At 43.2% G+C, this 16,621-nt stretch overlaps 2 protein-coding genes across 6 annotated transcripts in view; one reads left to right on the plus strand and one right to left on the minus strand.

Annotated features, from left to right (window-relative positions):
• Window positions 1-486: 486 nt before the first annotated feature.
• Window positions 487-3,088, minus strand: TIGD1 (tigger transposable element derived 1). The gene has a single exon (XM_025404198.1). It carries the CDS (start codon window positions 2,396-2,398, stop codon window positions 623-625), a length of 1,776 nt encoding a protein of 591 aa, XP_025259983.1. The 5' UTR covers window positions 2,399-3,088; the 3' UTR covers window positions 487-622.
• EIF4E2 (eukaryotic translation initiation factor 4E family member 2) overlaps window positions 2,564-16,621 on the plus strand; it is a 33,103-nt gene continuing 19,045 nt past the window's right edge. For 3 of the 5 annotated variants that reach the window (XM_025404201.1, XM_025404202.1, XM_025404199.1), the window contains exons 1-4: window positions 2,564-3,248; window positions 8,954-9,068; window positions 10,433-10,567; window positions 16,276-16,380. In XM_025404201.1, coding sequence (XP_025259986.1) covers window positions 3,229-3,248; window positions 8,954-9,068; window positions 10,433-10,567; window positions 16,276-16,380 — 375 coding nt within the window. In that variant the 5' untranslated portion in view covers window positions 2,564-3,228. Of the gene's footprint in view, window positions 3,723-8,953; window positions 9,069-10,432; window positions 10,568-16,275; window positions 16,381-16,621 lie in introns of all 5 variants that reach the window. The other 2 variants (XM_025404200.1, XM_025404203.1) reach the window with 2 other exon arrangements.

Genomic DNA, 16,621 nt, shown 5'->3' on the forward strand with positions numbered 1-16,621 from the left:
CTGACAACAGGATATGATGGCAGGAGGGGACCTTGGAAATATGCCCTCCCTCCAAGCACAGGATTGCTGTCTTTGGGGTTCAATCACCAGCAAGTTCATTTTATTTACTCCAGTGTGTGTCTGTGCTTGTGCATGCGTAGTGTGTTTGAAGCAAGAGCAGAGTCAGAGCCCTAGAGTCCTAGAGGAGTTAGGGAGAGTGGGGGAGAACTTTGATCAGGGAGGGAATCTGGTGACAGTGGGGTCATTTCAGCTTCCCATAAGCCCCTTACTAGCTGTGTATCTGGCACAAGTCTCTCAACCTCTCTGAAAGCCTCAGAAGGCAGAGGATTAGCTCCTTGTACACAGTAAGCACTCAAATTGGCTGCCATTACTATAGGTTACTGTCTCATGGGATCCATATAGTAACCTGAGGAGGTAGGAAGACGTATACCTCAAAGATATTCCAGGTTCAGTTCCAGACCAACACAAGAAAGCAAGTCACATGAATGTTTTTGGTTTCCCAATGCACATAAAAGTTATGTTTACACTATACTGTAGACTAGCAAGAGTGCAATAGCATTTTCTAATAAAACAATATACATACCTAAATTTAAAAATACTTTATTGCTAAAAATGCTAATGATCAATCTGAGCCTTCAGTGAGTCGTACTCTTTTTGCTGGTGGAGGGTCTTGCCTCGAGGTTGATGGCTGCTGACTGGTCAGGGTGGTGGCTGCTGAAGGTTGGGGTGGCTGTGGCAATTTCTTAAAATAAGACATCAGTGAAGTTTGTCTCATCAATTGACTCTTCCTTTCATGAAAGATTTCTCTGTAGCATGCGATGCTGTTTGATAGCATTTTGCCCACAGTAGAACTTCTTTCAAAATTGGAGTCAATCCTCTCAAACCCTGCTGCTGCTTTGTCAACTAAGTTTATGTAATATTCTAAATCCTTTGTTGTCATTTCAACAATGCTCACAGCATCTTCACCAGGTGTAGATTCCATCTCAAGAAACCACTTTCTTTGCGCATCCATAAGAAACAGCTCCTTATCTGTTACAGTTTTATCATGAGATTGCAGCAATTCAGTTACATCTCTAGGCTCTACTTCTAATTCTAGTTCTCTTGCTATTTCCACCACATCTGCACTTACTTCCTCCACTGAAGTCTTGAACCCATCATAGTCATCAATGAGGGTGGGAATCAACTTCTTCCAAACTCCTGTTAATGTTGACATTTTGACCTCCTCCCATGAATCACGAATGTTTTTAATGGCATCTAAAATGGTGAATCCTTTCCAGAAGGTTTTCAATTTGCTTTGCCCAGATCCATCAGAGACATCTCTATCCATGGCAGCTAGAGCCTTATGAAACGTATTTCTCAAATAATAAGACTTGAAGGTCGAAATTACTCCTTGATCCATGGGCTGCAGAATGGATGTTGTGTTAGCGGGCATGAAAACAACATTAATCTCCTTGTATATCTCCATCAGAGCTCTTGGATGACTAGGGGCATTGTCAATGAGCAGTAATATTTTGAAAGGAATCTTCTTTTCTGAGCAGTAGGTCTCAACAGTGGGTTTAAAATATTCAGTAAACCACACTGTAAACAGATGTGCTGTCATCCGGGCTTTGCTGTTCCATTTATATAGCACAGGTAGAGTAGATTTAGTATAATTCTTAAGGGCCCTAGGATTTTCAGAATGGTAAACAAGCATTGGCTTCAACTTAAAGTCACCAGCTGCATTAGCCCCCAACAAGAGAGTCAGCCTGTCCTTTGAAGCTTTGAAGCCAGGCACTGACTTCTCCTCTCTAGCTATGAAAGTCCTAGATGGCATCTTCTTCCAACAGAAGGCTGTTTCATCTACATTGAAAATCTGTTGTTTAGTGTAGCCACCTTCATCAATGATCTTAGCTAAAGCTTCTGGATAACTTGCTGCAGCTTCTACATCAGCACTAGCTGCTTCACCCTGTGCTTTTATGTTGTGGAAATGGCTTCTTTCCTTAAACCTCATGAACCAACCTCTGCTAGCTTCAAACTTTTCTTCTGCGGCTTCCACACCTCTCTCAGCTTTCATAGAGTTGAAGAGAGTTAGGGCCTTGTTCTGGATTAGGCTTTGGCTTAAGGGAATGTTGTGGCTGGTCTGATCTTCTATCCAGACCACTAAAACTTTCTCCATATCAGCAATAAGGCTGTTTCGCTTTCTTATCATTCGTGTGTTCATTGGAGTAGCACTTTTAACCTCCTTCAAGAACTTTTCCTTTGCATTTACAACTTGGCTAACTGTTTGCCGCAGGAGGCCTAGCCTTCGGCCTATCTCGGCTTTTGACATACCTTCCTCACTGAGTTTAATCATTTCTAGTTTTTGATTTAAAGTGAGAGACGTGCGACTCTTCCTTTCACTTGAGCACTTAGAGGCCATTGCAAAGTTATTAATTCGCCTAATCTCAATATTGTTGTGTCTCAGGGAATAGAGAGGCCCAAGAAGAGGGAGAAAGATGGGGAACAATCTGTGGGTGGAGCAGTCAGAACACACACAACATTAAGTTCGCGGTCTTATAAAAGACGCTGTATGTGGCACCCCAAAACAATAGCAACATCAAAGATCACTGATCATAGATCACCATAACAGACACAGAAATCATGAAAAGTTTGAAATATTTTGAGAATTACCAAAATGTAACACAGAGACACGAAGTGAACACATGCTGTTGGAAAATGGCGCTAATACAGTTGCTGGACTCAGGGCTGCCACAAACCCTCAATTTGTTTTTAGAAAGTCCTATCTGCGAAGCGCAATAAAACGAGGTATGCCATAGTATAGTGGCGCTGCCGCCAAAGGAAAGCCTCGGGAAGGTTAAGAGAGATACCGGAGAGTGCGTCCGGCACTGGAGGAGGAGGAGGGTTTTTACCAGGCAGCGAGTCCAGAGCCCGCGCTGTCAACGACGCGGTGCTGCCTTTTTTCGGAGGCGCTGCGGGAGGGCGCCTGGACACGCTCCCTTAGGAGAGCGGGCAGGTCACAGGACCTGGACGGCGACAAAGCTGAGACCTGAAGCCAGCTCCACCGCTGAGGCCAACCCTCTGCGCAGCCGCCCTGGGCTGGCGTCCCGAGATAGCCGCCCCCAAACCGGGCCTGCGCGTGGACGTTCCGCTGTGCCCCGCGCAAAACCGGAAGTACCCGGGCCTAAGGCTGAGGGACCCGGTGGAGCGGAAGTCACTCCCTGAGGCAGTGGCGACAGCCGCGGCGAGAGGATGAACAACAAGTTCGACGCGTGAGTGGCTCGTGGCCGCCCCCGGGGCCCCTTCCCCCAACAGTTCCCCCGCGCCCGCCCCCACTGGGGCTGGGGCGGCGCAAACCCGGCGGCCCCGGCTTCCCTGCCGGGATCAGGCTGCGGCCGGACCTGGCCTGGGCTGGCGGGGAGGAGGGGGCTGGGGAGCGATGGATCCCGGGGTCCCGGAGACCCCAGGGCCGTCCGAACCGAGGGCGAAGAGCTGAGCCCGGGGGAGGGGTGGCTGTGCCGCCCGGTAGGGGGAGATTTTCGGACGCCCCGCCCCGGTGGATGCGGATTGCCGACGACGTGGAGGGGTGGGGACCTCGGCGGTTTGGGTGTTTCCGCAGTCTGGCCGCGCTGTCTCTGAATCCAGCTTTCCTCACACACTCCCTCTCCCCTCTGAGCCTCAGTTTTCTCATCTGCAGAGTGGGGACGGTAACACCCTTTGTCGTAGAGTTTGGAGGATGCAATGAGGTAATGTGGCGGCTGCCCTCGACGCGGTGGAAGGCTGGCTTAGGAATTAGCATCTTCCTGAGACTCTTCCTACTTTCTTTCTCCTCCCACTCCCGTTCCCGTCTTCCAACACACTCGCCAAGACTTGGGTATACTTGTCGCCCTCTCTTGCCCGCTCCGGTTTCTAGTTTCAGCATCAAACAGTTTGGAGGTACAGAAGGAAAATGCAGAAGTATTTTTACTTATCCCCCTCCAAGGATTGTATCTTGAGGTAGAATATGTTCCTACCTCTGTTCCAGTAGTCTAGTAAATCTGTCTCTTCATCTGAAAGCCTGGATTTGTAGTCCCAGATTCACCACTTACCAGCTGTTTGACTGTAGAAAAGTTACCCAGTCTCTGAGCCATTGTTGCTCAAACCACGTTAGTGGTTAATACCCTGCTGCCACAGCGGGGTGTGATAAGGGTCAAATCACACTCAGCAATGCTTAAAGATACTTGTGAAACATTGCTAACTACTGAGATATAAACGTAAAGTGGAATTACTATTAGTTTAGGTTGTGACCTTGTGCTTTTGATGGGAAATTAGGGTTTTTCCAATGCAGAGAGTACTGTGCAAATTCAAGGAGTACTGGATTTCCAACATTCCAGGCAGGTAGGTCCTCAGGCATGTTTGCTGGTTGCTGAGAGGTCTCTGCTACTTGAGAAAGTCTTTGCCCGACCTCTTCTCTATCCTTAGGTTTAACTGAGCCTATCCCTCTACGAACCTCTCCCACACTGCCGTCCCATTTCATCTCTATCGTAAACCCTGCAACACCTAGCTCCAGATCCACATCCTGCCTCAGTGGAGCTTTCTGGAACCTTTATACCCCTTCCTCCACTGATTTGCACAAACCAAATTTCATCCTAAGAAGACATCTTATGGGTCATCTAGCTCAGGCCTACCTAAATCATTTGGGGGTCTGCAGTAAGAATGGTAATAATGGACTTCCACAGGGATTTTGCTAGGTACTTTTCATATATATATGTTTTTTGAGCCAGGGTCTCACTGTGTCACCCTGGCTGGAGTGCAGTGGTGTGATCACAGCTCACTGCCCACTCAACCTCCCGGGCACCAGCAATCCTACCATCTCAGCCTCCAGAGTAGCTGGGACTACAAGCATGTGCCACCCTGCCTGGCTAATTTTTTTGTATTTTTTGTAGAGACAGGGTTTCACCATGTTGCCCAGGCTGATGTCCAATTCCTGGACTCAAGAGATCCACCCACCTTGGCCTCCCAAAGTGCTGAGATTACAGGCGGGAGCCACCACCCCCAGCCTCATATGTTATTTCTACTCTAACAATTCTGTGAAGGGGATCTTGTTATCTCCTTTTACAGATAAGGAAAAGGAGACTCTGAGATTAAGTAATGCCCAAGACAACAGGAAAGGAAGGGCTATCCCAGGTTTGTTGTGTAACCTTGGTTCAAGCACCTTGTGAGAAAAATTAAACTTGTCCACTTTTTTATCTTAGCTCTTCTATGATTGAAGAACCTGGGTCATTTTAATCACTTTGAATTATTAACTATTATATTGAGCCAGAATCTTTTAACATCTACCCTCTAGCATTGCAGGAAGAAGAAAAACAAGCTTTCTTTCATTTGAAATTAGCAATTGAAAACAGCACTCCTGCCCCTAGTTTTATTTTTTTATGTTGTTTTTCATTCAGAAATTCTGCACTTTTTAGGCCATTGCTGCATATTTGGAGTCTTTATCACATTGCTCTCTTTACTAATCTGCACTCTTTACCACATTGCTCTTAAGGACATGTTCCAGTTTGCCAGAATTCTTCCAGAAGTCCAGTGGCTGGAGCTGAGTACAGTAGTATATAATCTAATGGGCTCATATTAAAGATTAGCTCTAATCTCCGTTACTGTATGGACTCAACTTCTCTGAATGAAACCTTTGATTATAATTGCTTTTGTGGAGAGGGGGTAGACCTATGAAGTCCTTAGATCGCATTGCCAGTGATCCTATTGATATGTAAAACCCTAAGATGCTTTCACAAAAACTGCAGTCCTGACGTAGTTAAACATGGTTTTCAGATCTAGACCACTGTACTTGATTTTGTCCGTATTCTACATCATTTGCTTTTTATTCTGTATTGTTAACTTTGGGCCCATTCCTAACTATTGTCTAAACCACTTATTTGGCACTCATTGCTTTGATTCTATAGACCCATTCATTAAATGGAAATTTGTTTTATGCCACTGTCTGATGGTGGGGGTATAAAGATGAATTGAACCAAGGTCTTGCCCACAAGGAATTGGTCTAGTTCAGAGGGTGAGGAAATACCTGGGCAGAAGCTTAGCAAGCTAACTAAAGTTCCTCTCAGTCTGGACAGCCTCAGAGTTGCTACCTGACTGCCCGAGTTTACAGAGCACTGATTTTTCAGGCTGAGTGGTATCTTGACTCAAATCCAGCTTGAAGCTGGGAAGAGTAGCTTATAAGATTTGCCTTAAATGTAGGCTTAGAGGGCAGAGTAGTTGGTTAGTTCCACCCTCAGGTAATAAAAGCACTAGGTGTAGGTCCATTAGGGTTCCCATTTACTGTCTTAGAAAGGAATCCGAAGTGCTCCAGGGATCACAGGAACATTGTTTCTTCTCTGACAATTATTTTTGTTAGTTTTTTCTCTGTTTCCTGGTAGTGATAAGCAGCAAAACCACTAAAAAGAAAGGAAGGTATATGCTTTTCTTGGGACTAGCAAAAACAAGATGCTGGGATGACTATACCCCTCTTCAACCAAGATCTAAATGCAAGGGACCTCAGAGGCTATAGTGGGAGTTGGAAGCTAAGAAGAGAGGAATAGGGTTTGCATCCCAGGGGTGTGCCCTAAAGAAGAGAGTTGAGAGCTGTCCTGGGCCTAAGCAGAAGAACCCTTGAGATGTTCTTGATCAGGAGACAGAACTGGCCATGAGAGTATAGCTGGAACAAGTGCAAACGTTTATATGGGGAAGTTCAGAAGAGGAGAGCCCAACTTAGCCTAGGTCGGGAGAGGTTAGGAAATGTTTCCAAGAGAAAGTGGCCCTCGATCTGAGTCCTGTAGGACAAGTTAACTAGGCAAAGAAGGACTTCTTGAGGAGAGACCACATGATGAGCACAGCAGAAGGATAAAACTGGGGCATCAAAATTAGGATGATACAACTGGAGTGAAAAGAGTTCGTTGGGACCAGGAAGGAGATGATATTGGGACATGTGAGCAGAGCAGGGGCCTTTGCACCATGCTGAGGCATGGATATATCTGTGAACCTTTTCTCCTCAGCTAGGTCCTTGGGGACAAGCACTCTGGTAGCTCATACACACCATAGATGCTTGGTAGATGTTGGTAATTTTTAATCCATAGATCTTGTGTGCTAGACAGGCTCCTTTTGAAAAGGAAACCAAATGTTTAATAAAGGGGAAGGGAATATCATAAGCGCAGATGATGGTCTCCTGAAAGTCCAGGGAGGCTGAATAAAAGCCAGAGAGATGGTAGCACCAGCAACAAAATGAAAGTCCCCTGCATTTTCTCTGCTCATCTGCCCCACTCTCTTATCTCCTGGCTTTCTTATCTCTTATCTCCTGGCTTTCTCTGCTTTTGCTCATTGTCTTAATTCTTTCAGGGCTTTTCTTGCATGGGGCGCATATGGCTGCCGCAACTCCTAAGTCTATGATCTTTCTCCTCCTAGATGAATGCTGAGGGGAGGAATCTGCTTATATATTTGAGCAAGGCCCTGGAGCATAGGTTATTGCCTGGGCTGGACTGCCCTTTGGTCAGGTGCCCGTCCTAGTTGTGTCTTGACCAGGGTAGGGATGGGAAGGTTCATGGCACAGGGCATAACCTCCTGAGATTATCCTACAGCTAGGCCTGTGAAATGGGGAGAGCAGAGACCCCAACATGTGACTAGTGCATTCATTCTAATATTTATTGGGTGCTTTTAATGTATCAGGCACTGGGGATTCATGTGCAAAAAAAAAAAAAAAAACCACAAAGTACCCTGCAACATGTTTATGTATCTGCATAGGATAGTATCTGAATTATAATTGGAGCATTTCTTGTACCATTCTTGAGAACTGCCTAATTTCATTTGACCACATATATAGTTATTGGGGCAAGAAAGATGATTGGAGAGATCTCTGATGAGTTAATGGTCCAACCCTAGAATAAATGGTTTTCTTATTGTCTTTGCAAACTCACCTTCCATTTATCTTTTTGTCTGGATCCATTGATTTTTAGGTGTACCTGAAAACCTTGGGGTAGTTTCGCTGCTCATGAAAGGGAGGGTAATCCCTAAAGTACGTTTGTGCTTATGAAGCAAGAACACATTTATTCTTTCAGTCATTTATTTTTCCTTTTGGTTTACCATTTATGCAGCATCTTCTAGTGCTGCATGTTAGGGCAACATCTTGCCGTGGGTGCAGGAGATACCAAGATGAAATAAGACACTGCTCTAAGGGAACTCTCTCTCTAGTAGGAAAAACAGACATGGGAGGAATGGTGTGGCAGACTGAAGGGGTGGTGTTTGCAAATGGCACGGATAAGGGAATATAGATTGCTAGAGGTGGAGGATCCTGGCTGGCAGGAGTCAGATTCTAGAGGATTTTACATTTTGCTGTACTTTATCTTAGAGGGTAGGCATCAAAAAGCGAGGGACCGTTGAAAGTTTAAACACGGAAGTTAAATGTCAGATTTGCACTTAAAAAGATAATGCTGGTGAAAGGGTGGATAGAGAGTGAGAGTTTTGTGTCAGGAAGACCACTGAGGAATTTATTGTATGATTGAGATGTCAGGCGAAGAGGGCCTAAACTAAAGTAGTGACAGTGGGGAAGTGTAGAAGAGGTGGTAAGGAGAAGTGGCAAAGCAGATAGTACGTTTTTAACCTTCATTTGAAATGCCAAAGCATTAGAGACTCTTCTCATTTTTTACTCCATTTTTGGCAGGGAAAACAATCCCTTAAACTGTATACCTTAAACAGTCCCTTTAACTGGTTCTTTTTGTGCCTTTTTAGAAAACTGAAAGAGTGCTTTCTGGAGTTCACAAGTTAGCTGATGGGCATTTCGTTTTTGTTTAATCCTCCTAATTTGCCTGTCTGTATTATTTTGCCCTTCTCACATCTCAGGGCCTGAATTTGAGTGACTTTGGGTTGGTTACATGTAGTTCGTATGACTTGGTGGCTTTGTTAGGTAAGCAAGAATTGACTTCATCACAGAATAGTATTATGTTGCCTTTCCATTCAGTTTGAAAGATGATGACAGTGGGGACCATGATCAGAATGAAGAAAACAGCACACAGAAAGATGGTGAGAAGGAAAAAACGGAACGAGACAAGAATCAGAGCAGTAGCAAGAGAAAGGTGAGTTTTGCGCTGCACAGTTGTAGTTGCCTTTGAACTTGAGACTTTATTGTCTTGTGGAATCTGTTTATCTGGAAGATACCAGATTAACTTGATGGCATCCTGTGTTGGAATATCTGACTTTGTTCTCAGAAAAACATTGTGCAATCATTGACGTTCATTTTGGGACCTAGAACTTTTCTCTTGCCGCAAAATCTTGAGATGCTGCCTTGCTTTCAGCATTCTCCTAGCCTGAGATGGAGGAGATTAGCTCTGGAGCTTAACAAGGCTGTTAGCTACTTCTTAGGCCACTGCTGAGTGTTTCAAATGCTACACACCCTTTTAAATTTTAGACAGTTTAGTCAACAATAGTCTAAGGTGAAAGTGACTTGGAAAAGGGAAAACTTAGGGAATGAGAGAGAGAGAGATCAGTTTTTTCCTTGAAATGTCAAAACAGGCTGGGTGCAGTGGCTCATGCCTGTAATTCCAGCACTTTGAAAGGCCAAGGTGGGCAGATCCCTAGGTCAAGAGATCAGGACCATCCTGGCCAACATGGTGAAATCCCATCTCTACTAAAAATACAAAAATTAGCTGGGTGCTGTAGCATATGCCTGTAGTCCCAGCTACTGGGGAGGCTGAGGCAGGAGAATTGCTTGAACCCGGGAGGCGGAGGCTGCGGTGAGCCAAGATCATACCACTGCACTCCAGCCTGGCAACAGACTCCATTTCAAAAAAAAAAAAAAAAAAAAAAAACAAAAGAAGAAATATCAAAGCAATCACTAATTCATTTATTCTGCAATATTGAGTAGCACTCCAAGGGCAAGCCACTTTATGCTAGATGCTAAGAGGACACAAAGGGGAATGAGACTGTGGAAGGGGCTTATATTTAATAGTACCAATAATAACAATACTGACATCTGTTGTGCACGTACTCTCTGCCAGTTGCTCAGCATTGTATATCCACTAATTCATTTGATCCTCTCGGCAGTATTATGAGATAGTTGTTATTATTTTCCTCATTTTGCAGGTAAGAAGATGAGGCACAAACAGGTTAAGTAACTTGACAGTGATGAATCTCATAGAGAAAGCAGTGCTTGGACTGGGCATAGGCTGAGATAAGATACAAACGTGAATACCTGTTATTATATGAGGCAGAAAGTTACAAAGGCCATAAGAACACAGGTAAAGTGTTAGAGGAATTTGGAATCAGTTAACCACTGAGGAAACGTACTGTGTAAGCAGAATCTTGGGCACATTGCGGGTAGTTGAGGTTGTATATCCTTTTTTAATTGTGGAGGTGGTAAAGATTGACACTGTAAAATGTTCTCTCAGTCTCAGACCATATGACAAATGCCCAGGACTAACACACGTTCTTTACTTCCCAGGCTGTTGTTCCTGGACCAGCAGAGCATCCCCTGCAGTACAACTACACTTTTTGGTACTCCAGGAGAACCCCCGGCCGTCCCACCAGCTCACAGAGCTATGAACAGAATATCAAACAGATTGGCACCTTTGCCTCTGTGAGTTCTTGGTGATTTAATGGAGTGTGCCTTGATAGTTCATTCATGCCTGTATCAATATGATGTTTATTTACCTTCCTAGTAACCTATTTAAGATTCTGGTTTTCTGAATTGACTGACCTGAGCCTCCGGAGTCAGATTTGTTCATTTTTAGGTTTCTCACTAGATATCCATGGTTAGCATGTAGGTATCAACATATAGGAGAATTGTAGAGTTGATCAGAAGGGCATAATACAAAAGAACAGGTTTGGGGTTTTGTTTTTTTTTTAACTGAGACAGAGTCTCTTGCTCTGTCGCCCAGGCTGGAGTGCAGTGGTGTAATCCCAGCTCATTGCAACCTCCACTTCCTGGGTTCAAGCAATTCGCTTGCCTCAGCCTCCTGAGTAGCTGAGATTATAGGCATGTGCCACCACAATCAGCTAATTTTTGTATTTTTAGTAGAGACGGGATTCCACTATGTTGGCCAGGCTGGTCTCGAACTCCTGACCTTAGGTGATCTATCTGCCTTGGCCTCCCAAAGTGCTGGATTATAGGAGTGACCTGCTGTACCTGGCCCTATTTTTTGTTTTGTTTTGTTTTGTTTGTTTAAGTAGATATTTATGGAGTCCTTACTAAGTTCAAAGTGTCATAAATACAAAGGTTTATAATACATGTTGTCTATCCTCATGAAGTTTAACAGTAAACTGAAAAATTTTGAAAGTTTTATATTTAAGAAGCTCCCATTAGGGTTCTGGCTGTGTTAACGATTATGCATAAAATATCTTTTTCCTGTGTTCAGAAAGAAAATGAAATGTCTAATAATTGCTTTTTGTACTGTCAGTCAGAGAGCCCAGACCGTCTCATCTCTCTCCCAGGTAACTTGGTTTGTGTACCCCAAGAATCCATCTGCAACTAACACCACTCTAGTTGAACAAAGGTTATTATGTACCCAGTGTGTGCTGTACATTCAATCTCTGGGCAGAGTCAAATGTGGGGTTTGTCATTTTCTTGAGATTGGCAAAGTATTAGTCTGTTTAAAATGCAGAAACTGGAAAAGAATACTCCAGTAGGAAATACTACAACAAACTGCTAAGGAGGAAGGACGTATAACACATACTTTATTTGTGTCATTTCCTTCCATCATTTCGATAGCCCTATGAGGTCAGTGATATTATCCATATTTTACAAATGAGGAAAGGAAAACTTGGGTTAAGTATCTGATCTAAAGTCTCAAGTTACGGTGGGGCATGGTAGCTCATGCCTGTAATTCCACCACTTTGGGAGGCTGAGGTAGGAAGATTGTTTGAGCCCAGGAGTTTGAGACCAGCCTAGGTAACGTAAAATTAGCTGATTTGGAGAAAAGGGGAACACTAAAAAAAAAAAAAAAAAAAAAAATCCTGGCCATGTTGGTGTGCACCTGTGGCCCCAACTACTCAGGAGGCTGAGGCAGGAAGATCACTTGAACCCAGGAGGTTAAGACTACAGTGAGCCATGTTTGTGCCACTGCACTCTAGCCTGGGCAACAGAGATAGACCCTGTCTTAAAAATTTTTTTAAATTCTCAAGTCAGTCATAATTCACTGGATTAAATGGGGGAGCCAGTGTAATTGAAGCTCAGGTACGGAAGTTTCTGGATAGCTGAACACATGGAGGTACCTGGAGGGTGGTGCACCTAGAGGGGACATGGAAGCTCCCTGAACCTTCCTCCATACCTTCCCTCATACCTTGCCCTACACATCTCTTCATCTGTGTCCTTTGTTTATAATAAACCGGTAACGTAAGGTACCAAGACAGTAACTGGGGAAAGAATCTTCTTTTCAACAAACAGTGCTGAGACAACTGGATTTCCAGGTGCAGAAGAATGAATTTGCATTCCTTCCTGATACCATGTACAAAAAGTAACTAAAAATGGATCATAGACCTAAATGTAAGAGCTAAAATTATAAAATTCTTAGAAGAAAAATGTTAGTACATCTTAATGAACTTAGGTTAGGCAAAGCCTTCTTAAATAACACACTAAATGCATAAGCAGCAAAAGATTAAATACTTGGCTGGGCGTGGTGGCTCACACCTGTAATCCTAGTACTTTGGGAGGCTGAGGCAGGAGGATCACTTGAGCTCGGGAGTTTGAGACCAGCCTGGGCAACATAGTGAGACCCTATCTCTATAGGATTTCGTCAAAATTCAAAACTTTTCTGCTTCAAAGGACACTATCAAGAAAGTGAAAAGATAGCCTACAAAATGGGAGAAAATATTGCAAATCATATCTAATACTTGTATCTAGAATACTCTTACAACTCAATTATAATCTGCTTAATATGAAATCAACATCATTACTTTGCCGAGCTGATAAAATTTCAGCCTAAAGCAAAGATCTTGTTTAGTTCGCCAGTGTTATCTTAGAATCGGCTAACTTAGGTTTTTGAAATAATATAACTAGCTTGTGTACTGGTTCATATTTGATTCAAGAAATGCTTGTTGAATGAATTCAAGGCCCTAGTAGGCTTCTAAAAGGAATGAAGGCACAGATCCTGTCCTTGGGGAAATAAGATGTGCCCAGGAATTTCTAATACAGGATAGACAATAAGTAGTACTATGGGAAAGGCATGTAGAGTGCTCTTGGAGTTTGGAGGAAAGAAGGAATTGATTCCAGTTTGGGGAATACTGCCATTGAAGAGATGGGTTTAAGATCGATTTTAAAGAACTTGGCCAGACCTGGTGGCTCATTCCTGTAATCCCAGTACTTTGGGAGGCCAAGGTGGGAGGATTGCTTGAAGCCAGGAGTTCAAAATCAGCCTGGGCAACATAGTGAGATCTTATCTGAAAAAAAAAAAAAAAATTGGGGTAATTATGCATACTTCTTGCATTTTTATTTCCCTCTTGTGGGAAAAAAAAAGCATATAAAAATTTACCCAAATTGTACAAGAAGAGTTTTTCTTTTCTTTCAGCGTATATGTTAAGGAATGATTTATCATCAGGACTATCTCGGGTTAAGGCTTCTTCAGTGCTCACTGGATGTGTGATAGTATTTAAAGTCTGTCATTTTGACTTCGTAGGTCTGAACCTGAAAAATAGAAATAAAGTCTATTATGTAATTCAGGTCATTAGGAAATGGCTCACAATATTAAATTCATCACAGATAAATAATTACATTATTAATCCTTTTATCGAATTCAAAGCAGTGTTTCCCAGTGATTCTTAGCCTAATCATTAACAACATTCAAAAGTTCTTAAAGTCAGGGTGACGAGGAAGGCATCATCTTGAAATGGAAAGAGCACTGGACTTGGTAATCAGAGCTCACCTATTCTGATGCTTGACTCTCAGCTAGAGCAACTCAGTCCTGAAACTTTTCTCAACTATAAAACAAGTTGTTGAGATGATTTCTGAAGTCCTTTCTGCACCTCATATTCTGAGTCTGTGAACACTTATTTTTTTGGTTTCAATTAGAACTGTCAAATCTTTTAAAGTTTAATAATATTTCTCAGGCCAGGCACAGTAGCTAATGCCTGTAGTCCAGCACTCTGGGAGGCCAAGGAGGGAGGATCAATCTAGGACTTCAAGACTATCCTGGGCAATAGGGTTAGACTTCATCTCTACAAAAAATAAAAATAAAAAAATAGCTGGGCATGGTGGTGCCCACTTGTCCCAGCTACTCAGGAGGCTGAGCCAGGAGTATTGCTTGAGCCTGGGAGGTCGAGGCTGCAGTGAGCCGTGATCACACTGCTGCACTCCAACCTGGGTAACAGAGCAAGACCCCATCTCAAATGATGAATGAATGAATGAATGAATGAATGATGGTCTCGAGCTGTTTAACTTCACCTCTTTGCATATAAGATTGTGTAGTGGAGCTAGGCGTGTTGGCTAACGCCTGTAATCCCAGCACTTTGGGAAGCCAAGGCAGGTGGATCACCTGAGGTCAGGAGTTCGAGACCAGCCTGGCCAACATGGTGAAACCCCGTCTACTAAAAATACAAAAATTAGCCAGGCGTGGTAGCATGTGCCTGTAGTCCCAGCTACTTGGGAGGCTGAGGCAGGAGAATTACTTGAACCCAGAAGATGGAGGTTGCAGTGAGCTGAGGCAAGGCTGCACCATTGCACTCCAGCCTGGGCAAAAAGAGTGAAACTCCGTCTCAGAAAAACAAAACAAAAACAAAAAAAAGAAGATTGTGCAGTGTAGTTGTAAGATTGGAGGAGACCAAACTATTAAAGTGATTATTGACTGGGGAACTGGAGATGGTTGCCATACTTTCTCCTCACCAAGCCTCTTTCAGTTCCTTATTCACAATGAGCCACTTGTGGGTGTACTTAGTTCTCTTCAACTATGTTAGGGTGGATAAAGGTTTAGATTATTGCCGATTGTATTCATATGACCATTTACTATTCCAAGTCACTATATGCAGCTAAGCTTAGCAGTTGCTGAATATGAAGCACTGCCTTGAAGCCCTATAGATGGCGTTAGTTCCTGACTTCTTTTTAACATGTAAGATGCATCACATGTTCTTGTGCCAGAGAGGAACTAAAGGGGCAGCCATTTCACCCAGTGTAAGGTTGATTTCTCCTTAGGTGCTCCTGAAATCTAGAAGTATGACCTGAATCTTTGTCTACTCAGTACCCATTGTCAGCTCCATAGTTGTGGTATCTTGCTGTATGTTGATTTAGAGCCTGCTCAGCAAGTTGGCAAATACCAGCTATTTCTCATCAGAGTGTTCATGTTTTTTCTTTCCTCCTAAAGTGTGCCTCTTCACTGGCCAGTACTTACTAGGTATCCTCTGTGAATAAGGAAATAATCTGTCCTATCAAGACACTAATGAGCCTATAGTCCCAGCTACTTGGGAGGCTGAGATAGGAGGATCCCTTGACACCAGGAGTTAGAAGCTATAATGAGCTATGATCATACTGCTGCACAGACCCTGTCTCTTTTTTTTTTCTTTTTCTTTTTCTTTTAAGGGGGGAGGTGACACTAATGAGAAAAATGGGACTACTGTGATGAATACAAATAAGCATATACTTGATAGAAAAATATAAATGTAGTTTTCTCATGGGATTGTGAAGGAGCAGCAAGGAGAAACATAATTTTTCTAGCTAAGAAGAAGGCCTTAAACCCTAGCTATGAGAAGCTAAGTCCTGTACGATTTTGGATGGGCCTGGACTTTAGCAACAGCACCATGGTGTAGAGTAGTATGTGTGGTACAAGTGGTTGATTCTATCACTTATGCTTAGTAACTAAACAGGTCTAAGAAGTATTTCATTCAGCAAATGCTATATTTGCCAGTTAAACAATCTTTGATCAGTAAGTGATTTGGTTCTAAAAAATGCATTCAGGCTGAGGCTGTGTGGCACTTAATATACCTCAAGGCTAAAGAGTTTCCATTGTGCAAAAACCTGGTCCTCTTACTGCATGTGATGACTGTCCTGCGGCTTGAGTGGGAGAGTGCGTATTAACATGGTTTCACCAACTAAAGCTCCTGGCTCAGGCTTGCATTTCTCACCAAAGATTTTATTCTTGTATTGCTAATGTTGCATTTTTTCTTTCGTGAAACTAGATGATACACTTTTCTTCTAATATGTCTTCCCTCACAGTGCCACACATGAAAATGAGTCCTCTGAAAAGGACAGCCTGTAGTATAGTGTCTTCCATGCTTATGTTCTTAACTAAATCTCAACTTCGGGATGCATTCAAAGAAAAATACAAGACACATCTTTTTTACTGTGGGGTCTTCTCTCTGCAGGTGGAGCAGTTCTGGAGGTTTTATAGCCACATGGTACGTCCCGGGGACCTGACAGGCCACAGTGACTTCCATCTCTTCAAAGAAGGAATTAAACCCATGTGGGAGGTAAGGACTAATGGTCTCTGACTGCTTTTTTGAGCAAGTTTGGGTTTTTTTGTTTTGTCTCTTAGCCTACCAAGGTTAAAAGTATTTTAAAGTCTTCTCTCAAAACTGCATCACTCTCCAGTATATCCTTGGAACCTGAGCCTCTAGAGAAATGCACTGATGCCATTTTTTTGTCTGTGTGGGTTGGTGCTGGGTGTTTTTTAAAGACTGTTTTATGACTAAAATGGTATTAGAACATTAA

Source organism: Theropithecus gelada, chromosome 12 (assembly GCF_003255815.1).
Source record: "Theropithecus gelada isolate Dixy chromosome 12, Tgel_1.0, whole genome shotgun sequence".
NCBI lineage: Eukaryota > Metazoa > Chordata > Mammalia > Primates > Cercopithecidae > Theropithecus > Theropithecus gelada.